This window comes from Varanus komodoensis, unplaced genomic scaffold (genome assembly GCF_004798865.1).
Source record: "Varanus komodoensis strain SLA01 unplaced genomic scaffold, ASM479886v1 scaffold55, whole genome shotgun sequence".
Classification (NCBI taxonomy): domain Eukaryota; kingdom Metazoa; phylum Chordata; class Lepidosauria; order Squamata; family Varanidae; genus Varanus; species Varanus komodoensis.
In genome coordinates this window covers 4,246,464-4,272,331 of record NW_025336157.1, presented here as the reverse complement: position 1 = coordinate 4,272,331, position 25,868 = coordinate 4,246,464, and the positions used below count along the sequence as shown (strand labels likewise).

The 25,868-nt window shown below is 47.9% G+C and overlaps 2 protein-coding genes across 3 annotated transcripts in view; both read right to left on the bottom strand.

The window, feature by feature from the left end:
• Positions 1-7,480: 7,480 nt before the first annotated feature.
• The window catches only part of LOC123032628 (dual specificity protein kinase CLK2-like), a 40,396-nt gene continuing 22,008 nt past the window's right edge, over positions 7,481-25,868 (bottom strand). Inside the window, exons 1-9 of one of the 2 annotated variants that reach the window (XM_044448679.1) lie at positions 19,242-19,369; positions 17,211-17,288; positions 16,194-16,334; positions 15,287-15,407; positions 15,067-15,195; positions 14,024-14,183; positions 12,739-12,840; positions 11,444-11,561; positions 7,481-9,684 (exon numbers count right to left, since the gene is read on the bottom strand). In XM_044448679.1, coding sequence (XP_044304614.1) covers positions 9,538-9,684; positions 11,444-11,561; positions 12,739-12,840; positions 14,024-14,183; positions 15,067-15,195; positions 15,287-15,407; positions 16,194-16,334; positions 17,211-17,288; positions 19,242-19,298 — 1,053 coding nt within the window. In that variant the 5' untranslated portion in view covers positions 19,299-19,369 and the 3' untranslated portion in view covers positions 7,481-9,537. Of the gene's footprint in view, positions 9,685-11,443; positions 11,562-12,738; positions 12,841-14,023; positions 14,184-15,066; positions 15,196-15,286; positions 15,408-16,193; positions 16,335-17,210; positions 17,289-19,241; positions 19,370-25,868 lie in introns of those variants that run through there. The other variant, XM_044448681.1, reaches the window with a different exon arrangement.
• On the bottom strand, positions 20,842-25,836 carry LOC123032640. The gene is made up of 4 exons (XM_044448701.1): positions 25,450-25,836; positions 23,630-23,786; positions 22,953-23,040; positions 20,842-22,050 (listed from the first exon to the last, which is right to left on the bottom strand). Exons 1-4 carry the CDS (start codon positions 25,832-25,834, stop codon positions 21,844-21,846), a joined length of 837 nt encoding a protein of 278 aa, XP_044304636.1. The 5' UTR covers positions 25,835-25,836; the 3' UTR covers positions 20,842-21,843.

The following is a 25,868-nucleotide window of genomic DNA, read 5'->3' as shown; positions in this document are numbered from 1 at the left end:
GAAGGGAACTAGCTGCAAAAGCCCAGCGATTCCACCTCCTAGCTCACCACCCCCCTACCCTGCTCTCTCTCTCTCCTGCCATCAGGACTGCTCCCTCGGGGCCTTCCATCCCTGCTAATGGAATTGCTTCCTCTGCCAGAGGCTGTTGCCAATCTCTCCCCTCTTGCAATAAGTGCAAGCAGGTGGAGCTGGCTGGAAACCCCAAACAGTCTGGAGCACAGCATTTGCCACGCTTCCCACTCTGCTCTCCCGGGCATCCTCGGGGAACCTGTCAGGCAGGTGGCAGGAAAAGGTGCCAAAAAGACTCTCTGTGAGCCTGAGGAACACCAGCCACTGCTGTGGCTTGGAAAAGCACGTTCCTTTCTGGCTGTAACCTTGCCCTGCCCCTCATGCCACACCCAGCCCCTTCATCTCTAAAAAAAGAGATGTGGTGAGCAGGAGGCCCTGCTCCGTGACTTGTAGCAACCTCCAGAGGGAGGGAGAGGTCCTCAGTGAGAGCTGAGCACAATGGGCACCCAGCTTTACAGAATCACCCACGTCTCATCCTATCCGTGAATGGAGATCCGCTGGGGTGGCCCCCTTTTGGTTAGGCCAGAAAGAAAAAAGGGAGGACACCAGGAATGAATGTGGGGAAAGGAGAGGAATTCCCGGTGCCAAAGATCCGGGGGGGTCAGAGTGCCTTCCTCAGAGGGACTCCAGCCAAACCATTCTGAAGGGTTGTGCCCTTGTGACTCCTCACTCGTGGTAATTTGAGTGTTCATGGTCTTCATTTCCCACCTTTCTCTCTCCTGCAAGGAACCCAAGGTGGCTCACAATGTTCTCCTCCTCTCCATTTTATCCTCACAACACCAACCCTGCGAGGTAGGTTGGGCTGAGCATCGTGCGTGGCCCAAAGTCACCCAGTGGTTTCATGGCTGAGTGGGGACTCGAATCCAGGTCTCCCAAGCCAAAGCTCAGCACTCCAGCTCCTAACGTTGTCCTCCTTGAGGTCTTCTCCCGTGCTTTGCAACCATTATGACCCTTTTTCTCCTAACAGGCTAAGTCTGGTAGTATCTCTGAACGATGGCATGAAACCCTCGTGCATTTGCACAATTCTGCTGTACCACAGCACCACCTTTTGCTTGTCTTATGAAACACCCAGAAGGGCAGAGAGAGGGAAGGAAAAAGCGCATGGAAAGGAGCCACTTTTAATCCTGCAAAGAGTCCAGAAGCAGAAGCCTCAGTGATGCAGTGGACTAAGTAACATATATACAAAATGGAATCATCAGAAAATGGAAAGGAATTCATGAACAATTTCAATGCAATTATTGATGAAGCAGCATTCAAACAAAATTGTTGCAGTCATCTAAACTGACATATAAACTTGTAACCCAAGAGATTGGATTGTTTTTAAAAATGGTTGAAAATCTTGTTGATCATGAATACAAAACAAACATTATTTAAAATAAAAAACTTAAAAGAATAAAATAGCATTTGAAATGTCTTTAAAAATGCCATTTTAACCCCCTTTAGAAAGACAGATGATAGCTAACTAGGAGTATGCAAATTCATCTTTGAGAACCATAAAGCATCTGGACTTATAATCAAAACAACATACTACCAAAAATCATCTTGAAAACCAGTACCGTGAACCACATAGGCATAAGAAACATTATTCTAAATCAGGAAAGACCATCAAATAGAGGACTGTTCTCTGCAAAGTAAAACACATTTGTTTATTTAAATTTATTTAAAACTTTTGTATGCCATCCCTTATGCATGGCATCTCAGGATGGCTTACAATCATTAAAACAACCACAATAAAACAGCAATGAATAACAACCAAAAAATACAAATTAAATCAGTTAAATAAAAGTGACTGTTTTTATTCAACATGACCCCCATACCTTTGCACCTGCACCAGCTTTGTCCAGTTTTTTTTTAATCCTAAATTCCAAGGCTGAGCTCCAGCATTGCAAACAGTGATGCCAGTAATACTGTAACATCTCTCTCAGCTTCCTGAAATCCCTATCCAATGTCCATTTTAAACCCTTGAGAAGGGAGCACCACCCTTTAAAGAATCACTGTGGATCCTCAGCCTCTCCTCATGAGCAAGAGGAGAGCACCAAAGGCCACTGACACTGACTGTGTAAAGGTGCTGGAAGGCAAGAGAAGAACAGAGGGAATCCTAGCCTCTACTTTCTTCCTGCCTTCCACTAGATGCCTGTAAATCCTCCAGGTTGGCAGGAATATGGGCAACCACACAGGATGGCTCCTCTCCTCTATTTTTCTATCTGTGCAGAATTTTTAGAATGCCGTGTCCTTGGGGCAGGGAACTCTCTCTTATACTGTGTCAAGCGCACACACACTGCTGGTGTAGTGATAACAAGAGATGCATCAAGAAAACAAAATAATGCAAGGAAAATCACACACACACACGTTTTTAAAATTGTATTTTATTCCTTTAAATGTGATATCCCCAAAGAGGTCCGCCTGGCACCGTCGTCACTGGTTTTTCGGCGCCAGGTAAAGACCTTTTTATTTAAACATCATTTTAATTGTTAAAACATATGATCTGGCCAGGGCAACTTCTTCTTCCTTCTCTTTCTCCTCCCATATTTTTATTTACTTAATTTATACTGATTTACTTAAATTTATACTACTGATAATTTTAATCTTATATTTGTAAATCAATGTATTTTTTGTATTTTTGGATTTAATGGTAATTTATTATGTGCTATTGTATTTCAATGTATTTTATCTTGTTATAAGCCACCCCGAGGTTTTGGCAAGGGGCGGCATAGAAATGTTATAATAATAATAATAATAATAATAATAATAATAATAATAATCTATTTTTCCTTTTTTGTATTTTATTCTTTAAAGAAGACAAAGGCATATTTAAATAGGAAACAAGCTACACCAGCCCCTGCATGCCCCAGCTAGCATAGCATAGCGATTTTATCCTGCTTATTTAGGGCTAGCATTTTGACATATTTTAATTGTATTATTTTATCAATGTTATTTATCGGTTTTTTTATTGTAACAGCTGCCTAGAGCACATGATGTTAACGGGTACAGACAACCAGTCGATTTCGGAATTTCCCAATAGTTGTGCCAAATTTTGCCATTAAAAAGCCGTGGCTTCTTATTGTGGCTAGATTTAGACATGTTTCATTCTGAACTCAACCCTTGCGCATCCCTTATTATTACATGATCTGAACCCAGATATGGTTGCCAAACCCATCTCTGCACAAAACTTCCCAACACACCGGTAGAAAAGGAAAATGTGAAAGACTTCTGAGATTTAACCTGATTGCCTATTTGATTTCTGTCCTCTCCTTCGGCCAAAAATGATGCCCAGGGAGGCCCGTGGAGAAAGCAATTCAAGAGGGGGGAAAATCTCTCCCTTCATAGCTAGAAAGAAGAAATGTGGAGGATAATATGGCAGTTTTAGGGAAACTGCACCCCCCCACACACTTTAATCTGGCAACCCCATTTAAGTGTATTTCTTAGCCTGCTCTCTAATGGAGATTAAGGTGCTTCTTTCCAGAATGAAAGTTAAATTCTCTTTCTCACACACAAAAATAAATACAAAGAGGGAAAGACACACACACACACACACACACAGGGCTGAAATAGCCATTTTTTCTGTGCAGAACCCAAATTCAGAAGAGGTTCAAATTGCAGACTGGCCCCTTCTTGGACAAAACAAAGCTGCACGGCAAAAAAGAAGCAAAAATGACCTGAAGAAAGGAAAATACAGAGCAGAGATGGTTATATAAAGGGAATTTGGTCAGCCATCTTGTCAGCATGCGAGGCTTCCTTCAAGTTCAAAGTTCTCATCCCTCTCCTTATTTAAAAAAACTGTTTTTATTAGCAAAGTGGCCACCAGGTTTTCTTCAAAGACTAACTAAGTCAAGCACTTCTTTAGGGTTGTGTGGTGACCGCAGGGCGAAGGGATAGCTGAGGAGGAAGCCATATTGGTCTGTGTCTTCCTATCGTTAGGACTAGGCCCACAGAATACATCAAACACTTGTTTTAAGGGTGTTCTAACTTTCCTTCTGCTACATTATCCTTTTTAAAACCTTGTCTGTGACTGTAAAATAACAACAAAACCAAACCAAAACAAAACCACCAGGAGAACCGGCCACAAGGCAACAAAATGTCCACCAAAATGTTTGACTGACTGCCCCTTCCTTGCCTCAAGCAAAGCAGGAGAGTCAACACACTTGTGAGGAGAAGGCAAACTGTCACCACAGCCATTTCCACCCATGGTAGCTTAATTAGTTGGGAAAAGGCCCTTTTTGGCCTCACATAAATACCTTGTGAAGGGTTGAAGAAGAAGAAAGAAAGAAAAACAGCTCCACAGATGGTTACTTTGCTACATCCACCTGCAATGGCGTCTCCCTCAGTTTAATGAGGCCACCCTATTCAGTCTGTTTCTTAAAGACAAATATCCTTTTTTTCCAGTGGGAAAGTGCTGGGAATGGCTTTGCTCCTATGTTACACATTCCACTTGGTTCATATAGTTCAGTATTCATAATTTTATTCATGATTCCTTTGAATTGTGTCTGTGGGACCTACAAATTGGGAGAGAGAGACGAAGTAGGATGGGGTGGGGTATTTTACTGAGAAAATTATTTAGGGTGCTACTGAATAAATTTAGCTTATTTATCTAATGTGTGCCCTGCCTTTCTACTCCCCAAAACGGCACTCAAGTCAGATTGCACTCAAAAGTTAGATTGCATTCTTAAAATTGATTTAAAAAAATAATGCAAAGATAGAACTGTTGTTTTTGAAAATGCTTGGGGATTTAAAAACCACATGTAAAGAATTATACTTCGTTTTTATTTCCTCATAATTCATAGTCACCAATAAGCATGTTCTTATTTCCGAAAAGAATGACAGGAAATAACTTAGAAATGAACATTAAAACATTTTAGAAAAATGGAAAAGGCCCAAGCCTGACCATGTGTGCAATATGGACCTTTCCCACAGGAATTCTTCATCCAGAGAGATTTGCCTGGCGCCAGCACTTTATTCTTTTTGGCACCAGGCCAAAACCTTTTTATTTTCCCAGTATTTTAAGGTTTAGATTGAGATTTTAAGTGGGTTCTTACTGTTTTATTGTATAGAATGGGTGCTGTGCTTCTCTTTGTTTTACTGTAAGACCGTTCCTAGACCATTTGGTAGTGGACGGTATACAAAAGTTTGAAATAAATAAAGGGACTCTAAGATGCACAAAGCAGATGATACTTCAACATTACAAAACCTGCAGAGAGCTCTAAATAATCATTATTTGACAAGAAAAGAGATCTCCATTTCTGCATCAATGAAACAGGGATCCATTCATGGGCTCGTTTTCTTTTCTCTGCCTCTCCTTATGTTCTATTATAAGTGCTGACATACAGCAGAACTACAAAAATAGGAGAATTTCACATTCCAGTTTGTTTCACCATTTTCAGACAGTACACATTTCTCACTCTAAAAAAATCCCAGCACAAATGCTTGAAGAACGCAAGAGAAACCCTGGAAGATAGCAATATCCTGCAAAGCACTCACAAACTACTCTAGGAGAGGAATCAGAAGCATATGATAAATTATTCTTCCTGGGAAAGCACTAAAACCAAACAAAAACTCAGTGTGAAGTTGCCCTACTTAGCTTCTTCCCGACTTGTCTGGGACACAAAATTGTACCCATTCAGGTGTATCTGTCACAGAATTGATCATTTTACTATGAACATACTTAGCAAACTATGGCAACAGGTACAGTACTACAGACTGAAGAAAGCCAGCTATAACCAAATTTTGAGCTGCCGTCTTCTTTTTGGAGCAACTTTTTCTTCTGCTACTATCTATAAGAGATCCAGATTTAACATGCTTCACTTTTTCCCTCTCTTTTGGCAGTTTCTTCTCTCTGCTGTCCATGGACCTTTTGCAGTTTCCTCCTGGCAAGTCTTCTCCACTATGAACTTCTGTCCAACACTGAGGGCTTTGCTTGGCTTTTTCTTTATTCCAACAAATGGTTTGGTGAGCCAGGATGGTGTCGTGGTTAAGAGTGCTGGCATGGGACTCCAAACTGGGTTTCAGTCCCAGTTCAGCAATTTCAGACCAGTTACTGCCTCCCAACCTAACCTACCTTGGATTCTTTGCAAAAAAGAAGAAACACAGAATATAAATGCAATGTATTATTAATAATTATATTTTTGTTTCCTGGTGCTTTAGATAGCATCATGACCCTCCAGTTTCACTTGTGTTTTAAGAGCACTTTTGCCAGGCAATGAAACCAAAAAAGGTAGGTTTTTTTCCATCTTAAAACAAAGCACAAATCCCAACCGCTGTAATTGTGTTATTTTTACTATATAACAGCCCCACCTGGGGGAAAAGTTGGGAAGTACAAAAAAGTAGGCAAGGCCAAGTCCTTTGTGAAACATTCTAATCTTAATTAAGCAATGAAGTCAAACATAAAGACAATGGATTAACAGCCTCATCCAGAAAAATCTTTTTCCCACTTAAACTATATATTTTTTTGGCAATAACTCTGGCAAAAAGTCAGGAAATGATATCATAAGCAATTCCTTGTGTCAGAATAGTTAGAAAACATGGAATTTCCCAAAAGCCATTTAAGTACAGTAATTCCCGCACAATTCTCCTGAGAATATACTGGATTAGTGGAGCAGCTGTTAGGGAGAATGTACGGAGGCAAGTTTTAGGAAACACCTCTGAAGAGTCAAGCAGAAAAGCATTCCCCTTCCAAAAGGCCAGGTATAGGTAGAAAAGTGCAGAAGGAAGAATACAGAAAGGCCCAGTTTATGCCAATACAGTTTTCGTGGCCAAGGAGAAACTGAATTTAAATGGGAGAGCATTGGCCAGTTTGTGGGACCAAACAATACCTCCCTGTATTTACATAAACCATGGTGGCTTGTTTTATTTGGTGCTGTGCACCAATTGTCCTTTGTACAATTACATGCCCAAGCACAGCTTGTTGTGTAGTTCCACGCCGAGAGGCATGGCTTGTTTGCCGGGGAAACCACAACCCTAACCCTTCCACACGCCACTTGGGTTTGAACATCATGAGAAACCACAGCGGGGCAGCAAAAGACCAAAATGGAGGAAAGCTCACACCAGCGATTAAAAACAAGCCACAGCCGTTTACTTTGCTTGTGCAAGCTTGGCTCTTAAAAGCTGCAGGTAATTTGGCAGGAAGGCCAAGGCTCCAACAACTGCAGAGGACCCAATTCCTAAGCAAAATGACCATTTCTGCTTTGCAAGATGGAACTGAGAAGATCCAATGCATCCTGTTGGCACGCTCTGCCTCCCAGGATAACTTGCTTGCCACTGGAAGTTAACCAACATCCTTCACGCACCTCTGGGGTGTGACGGGTTAATTCAGAAATGCATTTTAAGGAGTTTCAGTGTTTTCCCCTTCTGTCTTCAGTGGTATTATTTACCCCTCCAAAAAACAAAAGCAAAACAGCTACATCAGCCCAGAAGACAATGAGTTAAAATGTTGTTTATTCCTTAAATAAAGTTCTGTAAGTCATCTTGCATTTGGCACAGAGGGAAATGGCACACACATACACACACGAGGACAAGAAGGTCCAATGGACAGAGGGGGGCGGGGGCAGACACAGCATCAAGTCAGTAGAGGAAAACCCCGGATACGAAGTACAGATCCAGTAACTCCAGAGACACGGGGGAAAGAAGAGGCACCGAGCATGGGGTGAAACAAACAGGGAGAATCACAGAACAAAGCCAACCCTTGAGTTAGGGTGAATCCAGGAGCAGCAGTGGCACAGGGCAGATGTTGAAATGGAGATCAGAGAAGAGAAAGCCAGGGGAACCTCTTTGCTCATTGGAGGATCCCAGATCATGAACTAAGTTGCTTAGCATGTAGCAAAAGAGGTACCAGCTGTACCTCGAACCTTCACCAGCAGCTCCTCTGCCCATGCTCTGGGAACATGAATGGAGCCAGTTAAGTGGAATCCAGATCCTAAGACAAACAGCTTTAAGATCTCAGCTTTACACACTCTCAGATGTGGAGAGAGGAGGAAAAGCAGAGATTTTGCCAATACCTTTCTAAATGTGCCTGCTCCTCCACACACAAAGGAGTACATGAAGCAGCCCTCTGCTCCAGGTGGTGGGTGGGAAGTCCTTTTATCTTCGGCATACTTTTAAAAAAAGATGCATTTTTTACAGAAAGGTAATGTCAGAAAAGCAATAAAAGAAACTGGAGAGAAAGAAAACTCTCCACGGGGACGAAATGGGGGGAACGGAGGTCACAGCTGCTTCAGAAAGGAATACATGCTGCTTGAAAGATAATGCAGCATGTTATGGATCATGGAGAGGGGGAACAATGATCAGAGGCACAGAGCCCCCACAGGCTGTGGGGGGAAACCATAGACATGGAACTGGCAAACGCAGATCACCAAAGCAGCTGCAAGAACGAATCGAAGGGTTTCAGTGTCACACATGCTTTCTGCTTTGGTAAAACAAAAAACACCGTACTTTTATTCCCAGTACAAATAAGGCAGTTGATCATGTAGGTCAAACCACCACCCAATGTCCAGCACTGGTAGAAAGCTCTACTCAACCTTGCAGGGGAGCTGTCAAAACCCAAGACCACCAAAACCAGCCAGCATCTCTGCTCTCCACTGCCCCGCTGCAGCACCCCAAAGCTGCTAGAGCAAGAACCAAAGGAAGAGGACGACCCAAACTATCTCCCTGCTTGGCGAAAGGCCAGGTCAGGTGGAGGAGGAAAGAAGCTGGTGCAGGAGATTGTTCGTATTCCTATCAGGAGCGGCCAGGAGAATCAGCAGTGCGAGGGAGACAGGCATCATGCGTCCTCTGAGCAGGGCCGCTTAATCTGTCAACAGGCGGATTTTCAGCAGGTCCTCCTTTCCTTGCCACCGCCTGCCCATGCCAGATAGTAACCAGGCACCTCAGCTGACTTTCCACCCGGCAGGCAGTCTATGCCTCTGATCACTGTGCCGTGTTACCCCTGCCCGTAAATAGAAGCAGCAGCCTATCAGGAAGAGGAAGAGAGGATTGTGGGAGGACTGGCTTCTCAGGCTGTTGCTCGACTAAAACTGGGCGACACAAGACATGTAAAGCGAGAGGAACAGAACTAGCCGGTCTGTGCCACTCTGTGCCCGGGATAAGTCAGAGGAAGCGTGGTGTGAGTGCACAGAGGCACCGACAAAACACGAGTCAGTTCCAGCAAGGCATATAGCGGGTGCCTCCATTCTCCACAGCCCTTGGGGGTTGGGTTGGGGAGGGGAGAAAAGGAAAGGAAGCCTGAAATTGCCCCCCCCCTTCCATTCTGGGGAAAAGGGGTGACAGTTCCTGCAGCAAAAAGGAGGAATGAGCCAGCAGTGCCGATTCCATGCCGAACCTCGGAGGGAAACGGGTGTACAAGGGATGGCGGGCAAAACAGCCTTCTAAAAAAATCAGCACAGGGAAAGGAAAAAGTGCAACTTGGATTTTCCGCTGAAGCTGCCCTTCGTGGGAAAGGGGTCAGAGAAAGAGCAGCAGCCAATTTCTCCCGCACTCATTTTAGGGGGCTCGGAAGGCACTGCTTGCTGCCCCGGTGGCTGCGCTGGATGCTGCCGTGCGCACTGCTTGGTTGGAGAACACGCCAGCGGCAAACTCCTCCTGAGCCTTCTGGAAGCTGGCACCCGTGCGGCGGTAGAGGGAGTGGATCTGTGGCGGGGGGGGGGGGGAGGGAGAAAGGGAGGGGAAAGCACAAGAGTCAAGCAATGTGCAGTTCACTGGACGAAACAAGTCATAAACCTGATCTCCTAAAAAATGGGGAAGAGAAACCTTCCCAAATGGAGGAAAAAACAGAAGTCAGGCCTCTCATTTTCGATTCTGACATGAAAAGATGCAAAATAGAGATAAAAAGGCATGCACACTGTGCCCATGAAGAAAAACAGATGCTAAGGCTGTGAGCCAGATTAGGATTCTGAAACTTGTCTCTTATGCAGACTCCCGTCTGGCGCACTGTATTCTGCTTTGGGTAGGGTGCAGAGATGGGGCTTCACCAGGATCTCTCAAGTGTATCTGTTGGAGCCACTCACTGGCTTTAAAGGAAAATGTGGGAGTTTTTCAGGAGGCTGCGTACTGTGCCAAATGCCAATTCTGCGAGACGGTTCTGTACTCCTACACTGACACTCCTATTGCTAGGAAAAAGGGGTACATGCACAACCTGTTTGAAAGAGGATCAGAACATCCAAAAAGTAAAGTAACTCATTTCCTCTCTCAGCACCCCTTTCAAATAAACATACTGTGCTTTATTGTTTCATGTTGATATGTGCCATCAAGTTACCTCCAACCCTATAAATGAAAACCCTCCAAAATATACTGTCCTTCACAACCCTTACAAGCTGAAGGCTGTGGCTTTCTTTAGTTGGTCTTCCTCTTTTTCCGCATTTGACTCTCTCTAGCCTGTCTTCTTCCGTGAGTCTTGCTTTCTCAGAATGTGCCCAAATACAACAACCTCAGTTTGGTCATTTTTGCTTCCGGGTCAGGTTCTGGCTTGATGTCATCTAGGAGCGCTTTGCCTGCCTGGTGGTTCGGCGTATTTGCAGAACTCTCTTCCAGAACCATGTTTCAAATGCTTCCTGTTATTGCTTTACTGTTCAATTTTTCCACCCATACACAATGATAGGGAATAAAGTAGTATAGATGATCTTGACTCACTTTTAATTACATTTTTATAAAACAAAATCTATCTCATCAACTTCCACTGAGTTCTGTCCATAAATCTCTAACGCTGGGGGTCCCAAACCATTTTTGAGTCAGTAACTACACCTGCAATTTTGCAATGCATCATGGTTATTTTCACAAAATGGATGCTATGGGATAGGGCTTGGCCATTTGCCAGCTGGTGTGGTGGTGCGTGAGGCCAGTCACAAAATGCTGCTTTTTCCAGTGATACTAAAACAAAAGCAATGACCCAAGAACCTATTCAAAAAGCAGAGGCAGATTCTGAGCTCCAAAACACAAAGCCACTAAATTTTGATCCCAAATATATGCATTGCTTTAATTTATATCCTACTGTTGCAGTAAGGAATGGTGCCCAAGGTATTTTTTAAAAATCTTAAGAAATAAATCAATCAGGAGACACAAAAGGCTTGTTGAGTGCCAAAAGGGGAGCCCAACGGAACCCGTATGCATTACGTTCTCCCAGCAAGAGAAAAGAGAGAGAAATTGCCAATTGCTTCCCTTCCTCTATTCACTCTTCTAGAAGCCAAATCGGTCCTCTTAGAAGCTAAATCTGCCCCACTCCTTCCTGGTGCTCAGCTCTCACCTTTCCTTGGAGCACTAACTGTATCACAAGTCCACACCTGCCAACAGGTTGCTTCCAAGGCAGACCTCACGGGGAAAACTGCAGTGGCACACAGGCATGGGGAAGGGAAGAGGTGTGCGTGGGGCGAAGGCCGGGGAACCCAATACTCACTCGCTTCAGCATGATGATGCCCATCCCTGCAACGGCTGTAAAGGACATGGCCACCACCATCATAAGGATGGCCACCCCCGTGTTCCTCTTCAGTGCTGTGAGGCTCATAATCCAACCACTGCAATGAGAATGCGGGAAGGGGAAGAGAAGGACGCAAAGAATGAAGCCCCGAGGCGGCTCTGGCTGGGTCAAGGCAAGCTGGTATGTTCCAGGTGCTCTAGACCACTGCAATATCTAAAATATCCAAAAAATATCCAAAAAAATATCTTCAGTCAGCAGGGCCTGTGGTCAGGAATGGTCCGAAACATCTAGAAGGAACGAGGTTACCTGCTCCTGGTACAGAGAATGGATTATTCCCCCACCCCACCTAGCTATGTTAAGCACAATCGGATCCCAAGCTCAGTCCATTTGCCAGGTCAAAACAGATGGTGTGTGGGGGGCAGTGATGGCTGCTTAGAAAATGCATTTAAACACAAAAAATGGCATTAAATAGATTCTAACAATGTGTGTACAAGCAAAGATTCCTTCCTCTGCACAGGTGTTATCACCCTTCACATCTGGTGAAGTGAACGACTGTTGTGGACTTGGCCCCCACTGCTGCTCCCACAAGGGAGTCAGAAGTTAATCCACACAGCTTGCACGGGCCTATTTCTTTTTGCTTAAAGCATAACAATTAACTGCTGTAAACCACTCAGAGAGCTTTGGCTATTGGGTGGTATAAAATGAATTCAGCAGCAGCAGCAGCAAACAGAGTTCAAACTTGATCAGTAACTTCTCTTACTTACGGAGGTTTTCCTGATCTGTGCAGCATGAAGAGCAAATTCAGCAACAGCTCGATGAGGCTAAGAAACCAGAAACTAATTTTTTAAGTTGTTCACTCTATTTCTATTTCTTTGGGGCTCCAGTTTTGGGATTTTATGCTTAATTATGTGTGCCATAATTGCTTTGGAAGGAAGGAAGGAAGGAAGGAAGGAAGGAAGGAAGGAAGGAAGGAAGGACGGACGGACGGAGCTGATGGTTATGAATCTGAATTTTCAATCTATCACCATATCTGAGTTTGGTGTTAGTGCAAAATCGTGGAACACATGCATATCGAAACAACCCAGCACAAAATCCTGTAAGCCTCTGTTCCTTTCCCTACAGGAGTAGAGGGTGTCCCAGTCTGAGCTGCTCCTTCCATTCACTAGAGGAAGAAAGCAGAGCCAAAAAAAATGAACAAAAATATAAACACACCTTTGTAGGTGGGAAAGCACCACTCCTAGGCTACAGTTCTAGTACTACAGGACGGGCCCTACCTGAAACCTGATCCAGGGATGCCAATGGCCTGAAAAACGTACAGCACGTCCTGTGCAAAGAAGATGAAAAAGAAGACGAAGAAGTTGAAAGAGCTGTCACTCCTGGAAGAGAGAGAGAACAGCCATTAGTGCTCCTTGCGCCACAGGCCCTAGTCCTCCCACTGGCCCCAGAGGATTGGGGCTGCCCTAGTTTTGGCTGCAGCTGTCAAGCAAAGGAGGGACCAAGAGACTTGAGCCACAAACAGATTCAAACCGCCTGCAGCCCAACTCAAAGACACCATACGAGGTGGATAAGGGAAACAGCTCTGTCCTGATCTAATACAGGGGTGCAGATCCTCAGGACCGTGGGGCACCCACGGAGCCCTCTCAGGCTTCCCAGATAGCCCCATGACTTCCTCTGGCCCTTCCCCCCGCCCCGCTTCTGATCACTCCGTGGCTCCCCAGCTTTTGCATGTCCATCTGCCCTAATCTGAGCTGGTGAACACCTCTGCTAAGGCTTAGTTATTACCAGGAAAAACCAGGCACTAAAACAGGCTGGTCCCTTTTATGAGAGCCAGTGTGGTGTAGTGGTTAAGAGCCTGGGACTGGGACTCAGACAATCTGGGTTCTAGTCCCCACTCAGCCATGGAGCCAACTGGGTGACTTTGGGCCAGTCACAGACTCTCAGCCCAACCTACCTCACAGGGTTTGTTTGTTTGTTTGTTTGTTTGTTTATTTATTAAAACATTTTTATGCCGCCCCATTCGCCGAAGCCTCGGGGCGGCTCACAATAATTATAATATAAATTAAAAATATAAATATTAAATTAAAATACCACAATACAGTATAAAATAAGCCGCCCTGGCCAGATAAAACCAATAATGTTAACAGTTAAAATGCCGCTTGAATAAAAAGGTCTTCGCCTGGCGCCAAAAAACAAATAACGACAGCGCCAGGCGGACCTCTCTGGGGAGCGCGTTCCATAACTTAGGCGCCACCGCAGAGAAAGCCCTCCTCCGAGTACCCACCCTCCTAATTGTTGTTGTTGTGGGGATAAAATGGAGGAGGAGAATGATGTAAGCTGCCTTGAGCCCTTTGTAGGAAAAAGGCAGGATATAAATCGAAAAATAAATAAATAATAAATGTATTGTTTTGTCTCTGGCTTGCCCACAAGCTGCAGGCGATTTCACCTCCCTGAAAACTCTGGCCCAGGTAGCCAAGCAACGATTCCTCTGTACCTTGCAGCATTCTGTTTCTGAGTGGCCTGCAAGGACTGGAGTGCCACTGATCCGTTGGAGCACCATACCTGAAAGCCTTATACATGGGCCGGAACCAGCAGAGGAAGGAGCAGGGTGTGAAGAGCAAAGGCCACAGGATGGAGAGGCCAAAGCCGGAACCGCCTGACACGTCCACACAGAACCAAGCCAGCATTGCCAGGAAATTGAAGAAGAGGGTGAGCGCGCTGGCTGCAGGAGAGAGGGAACAAGAAAATCAGCCAGCGACCTGGGTTTTATTAAACCCAGCTTTTACTCTGCAGACAAGCAAAGGAACTGCCGTTTGTTTCTTCAATCCCTTGGCTGGTTGTTTTCTTCCTCCTTTGCCCATTCTATTCCTGACCCCAAATGCCTTTCCAACACCGTAGCATTGGCATGTAGAGGTGCTGGGTTATTTTTTTACTGCTCTTGTCCCCTGCTTCTGAAATCTGGCAAAACAATCCCTGAACAACCCACAGTTCTGTCTGTGTCAACAACCCATGCTTTAAACAACCCAGAGTTTGAAACCCAACAACATGGGTTCTCTTTCTGGGTTGTCTGTGGTTAACAATCCATGGTTTGTTAGCATGGCTGTGTTTGTATGTCACAACGACCATTAGCATCATGGGCAAAGCAGATCAGTATCTTTCATCATGAGTTTCACTGCTTCCAAGTCATTTCTGCCACCTTGTCTGAAGACAGCTAAAAACACCACACTGTGGGAATGTCCCAGCGCTAGTAGTAAACACTCCACCAAGAGATTTTTAAGGCTGTGTTGCTATGAGTGACAGAAAGATTATATGTGTTTATTCCCCTCTGGGGAATAGCCGTAGTTTAAGCAAAAGAACCTCTGGACCGAACAGTGCAGGGTTTGGGTCCCTACATCTCCAGGTAGGGCTAAGACAGACCTCTATCTGCAACCCTAGAGTAGCACTGACAGAGCATGTGTTCACAGTTCTACAGTTATTACCTGCTGTGAAACACTTTCCCTTAAACACAAAGCAAGATTCCAGTCCTCATGCTTCTGATCGGAAGAGAGATGCATAAATCTGGGACCGTTTGCATGCAAAGCAACAACTCCCTTTCAAGGGCTTACCCATCCAAAGGTAGTACATGATATTAACTGTTTTCTGGGAGTCCACAGGAATTTCTACTGGAATATCTTGATAGAAGCATGGCTTCACGGGACAGAAGGAAGGCAATGGAGGCCAATTATTTTGTCGGACTGTAAGCAGAATGGGAGAGGGGAGAGGGGGTGATTTTCACAAGTACTTCAGCAAGGGGTCGGGGGTTCTCGCTGTTGGGGCAGCCTCTACCTGCTCCGTTGCTCAGAGCAGCGTTCTGCAATTCTCGCTCCCTCCGATCCAACTCCTCTGCTTTGCGGTTCAGCTCCTCCTGACGCTTCAACAGATCAGCGGTGGCTGCTGCGGTCGAATCCTTCCAGGAAAGAGAGAAGAGAGAAGCACCCATCTGTTGCAGAGATTATTCTTCCATTTTGGGGGCAAAGGGTTCTGCCAGAGATGCTGCCCACAGTTCCTCATTGAAGAGCGGCAAGGCCCTCAGTGAACAGGGAAAATCAAAATCCACAGCACTCTTCAATACAGCTTTGTGCTGTAAAAACTAACTGGAAAGCACCCTAGCACGGAAAGGGAGTTTCAGTGAAAACCCAGAGAAAAGTGCAAGTGTCTCATAAAAAAATCCTCAAGTTGTTGCTGCTCAGGCACCACAGTACAGAAGTAAAAATAAAGATTTAAAAATATATTACTGTCCTTAAAATGAAAGGGCCTCTAGTCAGGGCAGCTACCCACCATGTGAAGCCATGGGGAGGGGAGGGGGGACTTCAGTTACTGTGTACAATATTCTGAGCATAGCAGTTTTAAAAAATCAAGCTGCTAGTCCTCAAGAGGTTGCGGACAAAAAACCTCAGAAGCCACAGTGGGAAACTCAAGAGCATTTTTAGAGAAGGGGAACAGCAAAAGAATGCAGATTTCACCCTCAAGCTGATAGTCATTCGTATCAACTGCAAAAATCATTTTGCATGAGGAAACGTCCAAACAATTATTCACTCGATTCACAACTGCCATGGAAAATCATCCCACAGAACCTAGATTTTAATTTTTTTGTAATATTTTCTTTAGCAAGCCAGCACTGCACACACGACCCGAAGAAGCCCTCTCATGCCCACAATATCATCCCAAGCGTTGGCACCATCTATCCCGGTACCTGGGTGCCATAGGAACCATAATTCCTGGGTTCTGTGGGGCTCGATTTTCGGAGGGGCTGCGGGACAGAAGCTGGTGGCGCTGGGGTCACTGAAGGGACAGTCTGTGCCGAGGCTGGAGACTCAAACGGAGGGGGAGCCTGCTGCAGAAGAGAGAGAAGAGGACCGTCAAAACCTCCCACGAGTCAGGGTCTGCAGCCGAGCGACACAGGGGCAATTTTGCCAGCAAAACCCCCCGGGTTTCTCTTATCGTTTTTTCTTCCCCCCGAAGAACCGTGCAACTCTCCATGACTGCTTTCAAGTGCTCAAAGTACGACACACGCACTACCTGGCTATTTTTCACCACCCTGCAAGGTTAGCTAGGATTATCCTCTTGCTGCAGATGGGAAACGACGAAGCCGGCAGTGATTTGCTTAGGCAGAGAAAGAATCAAGGTGCAGATGTGCCGATTTTCAGCTCTCTGAATCGTTGCATGCTTTGGACAGTCGCCACCAGTGAGGGCGGAAGACCCAGAGGGGAGTAGTGAGGGGGAGTGGGGAGTAGCCCATCTGAGCTAGTAGTGAAATAGCTCGAGGCAGGCTAGCATGGCTTTCTGTGACCCAAGGAGCACAGTCGTGAAGAAAGGCCATGGTTCAAGGGCAGAGGGGCTCATGTTCGCTCTCCAGGAAGGAGGGGACTTTTGCAGGGCTGCTGTCAGTCAGTACTGACAAGACTAGGCTAGACTGGACCCAGATGCTTTACGTTCCCGCGAGGCCTTATTTAAGCCCACCCCACGCCAAGGGCTTGTTCACTTTGCCACAACGCCTTCCGAGGTGCAAGTCAACGGCAAGGAACCGAGAGAAGGCGGCAAAGCATCTTTTGTTGACGAAACAGCCCACCCAAGTTACTAGATCTCAAGGTGTAAGCGGGCCATTTTGAAAACATGCAGGCACACAATCCCACTGAGACCAAACATGGCTAGTGCCTGAACACAAGCAAAATACATTTTCCAGATATCCTGATAAGAGCAGCTCTCTTACCCTGGGGTTGTTGAAAGGATTGTAGACGTCCAGAGTGGCGTAGTCAGAACTAGGCTTGTGCTGGATAACAGCAGGGTCCTGAGAAGAGGACACAGCTGTGAGAGTCTAAAAACAGAACTACTGAGCTTTTCTATCCATGTCCACCCTTCACAGGAAACTGGGTGGAGTTAAGCGATCTTCTGTGCACCTAGTCTAAAGCCGAGGGCAAGGGAAGAGAGCAACTATCAAGTGTGCCCTTCCAAACCCTTCTCTGCTACCCGTTTTCTACTTTTCTGCCAAGGGCACAAGTCTCCATTTGGGTGCAAACATCTCAGATTCAACCCTCAAACACCCCCAGTGCATTGATGGAAATGGAGACTACAATTTTACTTTTAGTTAGACAAACAGGGTGGCTTGATTTCAATGAAGGTGTTTAAACCAGCTACAGAAACCTTCATTAAAATGAAGTTCCCCATGGTTTAGCTCTCTTGACAGGGCGGTCATGGATAAACTAAGCTCCAGCTCAGGGCAGCCAGCTAATGCCTCTTTACTTACTGGGCTGGACAACTGATTTAACCTGGAAAAGTTGGGATGGGCCTATCAGGGCGGGGAGGACAGCTTCCAATAACCACCTAGTAATAAAAGCTTTCCAGAAATATTTCTCAGTAAACAGAAAACATTCTCTGGCAACCAAAAATGATTACCCTGGCATAGAAGGGGGTCACGTGGGCACAGAGGAAGAAGCAGTGTCTCGGTTTTTTGGAGAGAGGGGGAGAATTTCATATGATACACTAGCAAGAGACAGACATGTTAATCGCAAGAATGGCAGAGTAATTGGCAGGAAACACAAACAGACCAACCCGTGTTCTGCACTGCTCTTAGAATGATTAAAGAAGTCCTGGCTCCAGGCCCAAATTTAGGCAGATTTTAAAAGTGCAAGCGAGTGAAGATGCTACAATAAAGGGACAAGCTCAATTCACCAAAGCACATCTGGGCAAGGCCCCAGCAACAGGAAATGACCGAGTTTCTGCAAGCCAAAGCCAGAACAAATCCAGTAAATAAATCCAGGAGAGTTTAGCAAAGAAACTATAGATATGCAACTACAGAAACTATGATTTACTAGAGTTTAAAGCGCCCCCATATTCTATAGCTCCATTATCAGAAAGATTATGATTAGGCTGGGGTTTATTTTTGGGAGGAATAGGACCAAAGGCTGAGGTGACATAGAATAACATGGTTAATTATTAGCCCACACAGAGAAGCAGCTGTGCTAATACATTAGGAGCCAAAAGGGTGCCCCTCTTGAGTTTTGGGACTCCAACATTCATCAGCCCCAGCCAGCACGGCCACTGGATTAAGGAGACCAAAATATCTGGGCTTGGGGGAAGAACCTAGCGGCATGACAGCAAAAAGGGGCACCGTTAATCCGAGGCCGGCTGGCAGCAGATGAGAGTCCTGCTGCGACGGGATGGGAATGGAGGTGGTGGGTCCAAATTCCCCTAAAGCAGAGGTCAACCTATAGCTAGCTAGAAGACTGCAGTCCAAACTACGCCCCCCCCCCAAACTCAGGCACCCCTAGAAGGCACCCCAGTGAGTTAACCACCACCATGCGCGCATTAGCTTATCGCGAATCGATACCTACGCGCCGTTCTTCTGCTCCCCGCACCCCGAGCAGCGGATGCCCCCGGGAAGGCGACCCGGCGGGCGAGGCACGCGCCCCCGGCTGGCCCCTAGCACTGGGCGGGCTGGGAGGAAGCCCGCCAGAGGCACCCCCGCCCCCGGGAGCTCGCGGCGGGACTGCGGAGGCGCCCCCGGCCCTCCTTCCACCGAAGGGCGGGCGGGGGCAACCCAGACCCGCGCGCCCCTGCCTCGGCCCGCCCCCCCGCGAGCCAGGGGTTGGCTCAACAGGCACGGGACCAGCTGGCCGGCTGCCTCGCTTCGGAGCGCGGAGCAGAGTAAGGGCAGCACCCCGCCCGCGCCATTTGCCCCGGGAGGGAAGGACGGACGGACGGGAGGAAGGTGCCCCGGGGGCGGGGAGCCCCCGCGACGTACCTGGAAGGGATTCCCCGGGTCCTCCTCGAAGGGGTTTCCCCCGGTGTTCAGGGCCATGCCTGCTCGCGCGCCCCACCTCTCCCCGCGAGCGCTCGCTGCGTCTGCCGGCCTCGCCTGCCGCGGAGCCCCTCCGCGCCCATTGGCTGCCGGGAGGACGCGCGTCACTCGCGAGCGGGGAGGGGATTCCCGCGCACGTGACAGGGTCGAGCATGGGCGGAGCCGGGGGAGCGGCCCGCGAGGGCTGATGGGAACTGCAGTTCTCTCCGGCTGGGCCCGGAAGCGCTTGCTTGGGGAACGCAGAACGTGCTGCGCGGCGTAGAGCGGTCGGGACGGTCTTGTGGCTGCAGGCGCCGCCGCCGGGAATCTTAAAAGGGTCCTCGTGTATATTGCGTAGAAATGCAATAAATAATTCTGTGTGTCTTTCTTCCTCTCTATCTCTGTGCATATACGTACACATATATACAGAGGCTACCTTGTGTCAATTTTGCTTTAATGGAGTTTTTGTTTTGGTGAAATTAATAAAATGCAAATATATTCATAATCATGGGACGGGGGCTCAGAAGATCTAGTCCCACATACCTTGGAGCTCACTGGGTGACTTTGGGCCAGTCACAGACTCTCAGCCCAACCTACCTCAAAGGGTTGTTGTGGGGATAAGACTGAGAATGGGAGGATGATGTAAACTGCTTTGAGTTTTGCGCAAGAAAAAAAGCAGGCAATCAATCTAATACATAAAGATGATGATGGATGGATGGATGGAAGAGGCAGAAAGAAGAAAGTCGCAGATGTTCCCTGGTTCCTTGACTACAATGGCCAGGGATGATGAGAATCATTCCCATCCCATCCAGAAAGGAAAAAAAGGACCCATGGAGGGCACCAGGTTGGGGAAGGCTGGAGGCAGCACCTTGCTCAGAAGAAGTGTTTGAAGTCATCGAGGCTGTGCCCGAGTCGTGCTGCACGTTCTGGCTTGCATTCTGCCCTCACAACAACCCTGTAAGGTAGGCTCGGCTGAGAGTCAGCCACTGGCCTAAGTCACCCAGGGAGCTTCAGGGCAAAAGGGGGACTAGAACCCAGGCCTCCTGAGTCCCAGTCCAACCACCACACCACACTGACTAATTAGCACTGCTTGTCCATTTCAAAATGCAGCAAAAATGGAAAACACTACTCTTTGAAGCACTGCAAATATTAATTATACCTTGTCACGTTGCTCTTTGATTTTGTTTTTTGGTTCTCAAAGGTTACTGTTTGTTCCAAAACTGACTATCCACTAGATCTGTATATTTCCCCTTTTTCCACCTTCTCCCAAGATTCAGAACTTGTAGAATCCAACCTCTGTTTCAGATCAGGATTATTATAATCTCCCAACTTGGCTTGGGACAGGGTGCCAAGTTAACCTCTCCCTTTCAAAACATCTTCCAGTGACATAAGCGAGTAAACTGAGCCATCTGTCACGAGCTGCTTGTCAGCATGACATCGTCCTCTTCTTTGTACTGCCGACTTTTCTCCCCCTCTCCCTGTGCAGGAGGGTGCCGGAGGATAGATGAACCACCGAGGGAGGTCAGTACCCCAGTCGAAAGCATCAGGAAAGACAACAACGCAAGACAGCTACAGCTTTTTATTGGAACAATGCCCTGCACCTGCAGAGCTCAGACTTCCGGTGTTTCCCTGCTCCAAGCCCCAAAGGCAACAGGAGAGTGAGTGCCGTACGCTGAATCGCCTCTTTGAGCCCTTGTCTGGCCTGGCGGATGGCAGCGCTGCTGAGCCCCACATATCGCTCTTTCGCAGCCGTGACGACTGGAGATGTCAGGCACCGAAATAAAAGAACTTTGCTTGCAGTGACCAGGAGTTCCATCACTGGGAATGATGACGGCACCTGGCTTGCAAGTGTTGTGCCCACTTCAGAAGAGCGGCTCCTTGTCCAGAGCGGGAATCAGTGTGTTTCGCTTCCAATGGACTTTTTGATGAGCGATCTTGAAGAAGCCGACACTGGTGGGGGATGCTAGATGAGGGGTAACTGACAGCAATTGGCCTGTGGGAAAGGAAGGGGGAGGCCAGTGCAGGCAAAAGGAACATGGGACCTGGGCCAGTGGGGCTGGCCCCATAGAAGATGTCAAGAGGAGCAAGGCCGTTCCACGGCTGACAGTCTGCTGCATTTTTCCTCTGCCCTCCTCATCCCTCTTTCCTTCTGTGCTGCGTCTGTTTTAGGTTGTGAAGCCTAGATGAAGGGTTCGCCCATTGACATACGCCATCTGTGTGCTCTAGTTTTTCGAAAGGTCTTAGCAGTAGAATAAAAAACACTTTAAATAAAGACCACAAATGGTCAAGATGGTGGCACGCAGTGGATGAGCTCCCAGTGCAAGCGGGATGAAGAGCATAGCCTTTGCCCAAGGCCCACAAGTGCCAATGCCTCCTAAGCCCCCACAGGCCGGAGGAGAGGGGAAACTGGCACAGCCCTTAAAGAATTCCAAGGACCGCTTGGCCCGTTTCAAGCCCACGGGGTAATGGGGGATGTTCGGCCCTCCACAGCGGCACCCCTCCACCCGGAGGGGTTTTCCTGCCCCTGTCAGAGTCAGGTTTGCCAGCGCGGCGCACCTGGGGAGGCTCACATGACGGGGCACTGCACCGGGCGCGGCAGGGACCGCACAGCGCTTTCAGCGGTGGTACGCCAGGCGCTGAGGTCCAAGCCGCTGAAGCTCGGGAAGATGGAGCCGGGTTCGGAGGCGGCCTTGGGCTTCATGATCGCCAGCAGGTCCGGAGGGAGCTTCGTCTTCGCCCCAGCCACTTCCAGCTGCTTCTTGTCGATCGGATTCTGGGAGGCAAAACCGGGCAGGGTGAGGACTGGGAAAGGAGGGCTGGCTGCAGCAAGCGATGCCTGGGAGACTCTCTCAGGGGTGAGGCCTCTCCGCCCTTCCCCCCCGGACTCCAAGGCCCGCTTAAGCCAAAGGTGTCCGACCTCTTCCACCCGTGGCCTAATTCCATTCCTGGGGGGGCTGCATTCCAGCAGTGGGAGGGGCAGAAGGTAAAGAGAGCGGGGCCATGATGCAAAAAACCCAGCCTGCGGTAACTTAGAACGCTTAATGCCATTAGCAAAGTCCTAGAGGAGTCCCGGCCCTTTTTTTAATGGGGAAAGATTCAAAAAAGCTGGGCAGCCAGCAAAAGACGGATGACTGTGGGGGAACGGCCAGGGCCAGGGAAAGGATGCGGCCTGAGCAAGCTCGGGGCCACACCGGGCCCCAGAACGTGCTACCTTTGGGCCGAGGTTTCAGTGCCACGCCAAGCGCCAGTGCCTCAGCCCGTGCCACTTAGTGGGGGGAGCCTGGGAATGGAGGGGAGCTGCCGAACAGAGAAGTGGAGCCCGCCGGCTTGGAGGAGGGCCTGAGAGGCGCTGGGGTGGAGCTAGCAGGTAAAGGGTTAGAACCGAATGGAAGATCACCTCCTCGGGCTTCAGTCCTGGTCCCCGACCTGACGTGTGCAAGACGCCGTGCATGGCAGGTCGCCAGTCGAAGCAGGGGTGAAAGAGAGCAGAACGGAGGGCAAAAGGATAGACGCCTTCTGGTGCCTAAAAGGCTGCCGTGATGGAGCCCTGTCTAATTTGTCGGGGGAGTGATAGGGGCCCCTCCCTAACCTCCAAAGGCAAGGACACACTAAGGGATGGCCCCACGTGGAGGCCGAAATGGACACCACAGGGTCTCGGGCAGCGGCAGCTCTGACCTTGGGCAGCTGGTATTTCTCCCGCAGCTGTGCCCTCATGGAAGCTCGCTCGGCCTTCCGCTGAGCAAACGCTGCATCCCGCTTGCTCCTGAGGGCACAAAGGCAAAACACCATCAGGGAAAAAACAACACCACCCATGCAGCACGGGAAAGAGAAGCTGGTGGAAAAGATGGGATCTCTTCGGAAGGTTCTCTTTCAGGCCGGAAGTTTGGACAAGCAGCTCTAATCTCTGGGGTTGCATTAGACTTCATCAGTGTGTGCCCCACAGTTCTGTGCAAGCACAGAAGCAACGCAGAGTGAAAACCCAACATCCTGAAAAATCTTGGCCTCCAGTTCTTAAAAGCAATTTTCTAGTCCTGATGGAGGATAAAGAGGCTACAAGACTGTAATCATTCTCTTTTCTGTAGCAGACACAGATGCCCTTTGAGAGTGTATGTCAGTTTATGCCAGCAACACGTGGACCTTAAGGACCAGGAACTTGCTTTCCAGAAGTTAGATGCTGAATAGGGCTTCATCAGCTAAAGGCTGATTCACATATTGTATTTCTTAGGTGCACAAGTTATAAAATAAGGCACGGAGAGGGCAGCCACTTCTTTGAAAGGTGTCTTGGCAGTAATGCGGAAGAGAGTTCTGGATTTCACAATCTTCTAACACAAAAGCAACGGAGGGGCTCTTACCTCTGTTTCTGGGCTTGCTCTGGGGCTTTGCCTCGGTGGAGGCACCTCGGGGCACCGGAATCCTGTTCCTTAGGGAAGTCTGCTGAGACGCAACACAACAGCTGCCTACCTGGGCCTCCAAAGCGCGGTTTCACCGTGGATCCCATCTGGAAGGGGGCTGGAAAAGGAGGAGAGAGGAAAAACGGCTACGGTATGCTTTAGGAAAAACCGAGTGATTATAACCCATTACAACTATTTCCATGCTGTCCTTTCGTAGAGGGTTGTGTGCGTGTGTCTGCAGCAGCATGCAAATACTGTGCAAGCAGATAATGAGTCACACACACTTCACGGCCACAAGATGGGGCACTCGGTGATTAGATCCGGTGGTGCAGGACAGGTGGACCGACAGGGGAAAGCCATGATGACCAAATCAAGCGTCTCTTCTTTCCCGAGGTGAACCTAATGCCCAACGATGGGGTTTGAAAGTCAGTGCTGCCGTATCTTGTCTGCCGGGAGCAAGGTGGGCCCTTGCGCTGGGAAAGGAATCAGACTTTACCGCCAGTCCGACATCCTCCCCATCTGCCCCCAAGCCCTGGAGTGGGGGATTCAACCCTCTTTCTGCCCAAGGGCTGATTTCCGTGTTGAAAATCCGCCGCAGTGAGGCGGGGGGCACATCCAGGTTTCGAGCAGGTTGGGAAGCAAAAGAATGGCAAAATACACCAGCAGCTTTAGCTGAAATTTCTCCTGTTGCAGCCGCATCTCAGGACGGTCGCATCAGCCTCTTACAGTGGGGAAAAACTGCTGGGAAACGAACAAAGATTCGGTGGCTGCTGGCCAACTGGGGACTGCGCAAGCCGAATTTGGACCAGTGGGCTGAAGTTCAGCACTCCTGTTCTAGATCCACAGGTAACATCTGGCTGTCCTGTGAAGGATGAAACACCTACTTTTCCCAGGAGCCTGGGGAAGATCCGAGCTGTTCCTGAATTTAAGCAAGTGTCCAACTTTCCTCTATAAAACCAACAGGGGGATTATGGGAACAAAGCAAGTTTGGGCCATCTGCAAAAGTTTTCTATGTCCTTCACTGTCCTCTTCAACATAGCTTATTTCTGGTGCCATGGAGAAGGCAGAAAACCACACTGGGTGAAACCCAATTGTAAGATTTTGTGATTTCTTGTGAAGAACGAATCAGTACAATTTACTGGGACAATTTAATAGACTTTCTCAATCAGACCAACCCCAATCAGAGTGTGTGTGGGGGGGGGGGAGTGGGGAGCCAATAATTCAGAATTTGAAATGCAGTCTTAACGACAAGGAGCATCAAGAATTTTTATCAGCTGTTAACTAACTTCCGATATCCCAAGATTATCTACAGAAAGGCGATTGTGACGTGGGGAAAATTGCCTGGAAGACAGGCAAAACATTGCAGTTTTTGCTGGTGTAGCAAGCAAGTTAGGTTAAAGATCAAGAATCAACCTCATGAGCTTTTCTGGTTTTTGTTTCAAGATATACTGGGGGTCTGTAGACCAGATAAATCCCATATAGAAGTGGGAGAGGAGGAGGAACAAGAGGAAGAAATTCTGAAATTATACATATATAAAAAGCATCTACCTCACAACTTTGTGGTTAGCCTGAGAATCAGCAAGTGGCTTGCTTTAGGGTTCATGGCCCAGCAGCAACTGGGATACAGATCTCCCAGTGCAACACTCAAACTGCTACGCCACACTGCCTCCTGTGAAGGACACAAGCCAAGGCAGGCAGAAAGCAAGCGATGCGATGCTTGCTTCTGCTGGCCCTGGGTTGAGACACTTCCCACCTGGATGCTGCACGTCCCCCAGGCTCACCTGTGAGAACCTCCGAGATTCCAGTCTCTCTCCTCCAAGGGTCGTCTCGCTTTGGATGTCTCCGAAGGATGGTTAGAACACTTGGCCAGCTCAAGCTCTTTAAAATGGGATCAGGAGCAATGCAAGAGAATCTGGGTGACGCCGGGCTTTCCCTAATCCACCTGAGGAAGAGTGAGGCCAGCCATCCGCAGCAACCAGATGGCACCGTGAGGAAAGCAGCACACGCCTGACAGGAAGAATGCTCGGCACGTGCCACCCGCCCGAGACAAACCGCTCCCGTCCCGAAGCATCCATCAGCGATTTCCTGGGAGTCATCAGAATGAGCTTCTTTTGAAAATAGCATGTTTGTAGTCCTCATGGCTTGTTCCAAAAGAATGCAAGCCATCGCTAAAATGGGGATCAGAGATGGTAGAAGGGAG

Coding starts and splice junctions, on each gene's coding strand:
- LOC123032640 (XM_044448701.1), bottom strand. CDS start 25,834: ATGGCTTGCATTCTTTTGGAACAAGCCATGAGGACTACAAACATGCTA. Junction 23,787..25,449: donor AATCTCGGAGGTTCTCACAG/GTGAGCCTGGGG, acceptor CTCCTTTTCCAG/CCCCCTTCCAGATGGGATCC. Junction 23,041..23,629: donor GAGCAAGCCCAGAAACAGAG/GTAAGAGCCCCT, acceptor TTGTGCCCTCAG/GAGCAAGCGGGATGCAGCGT.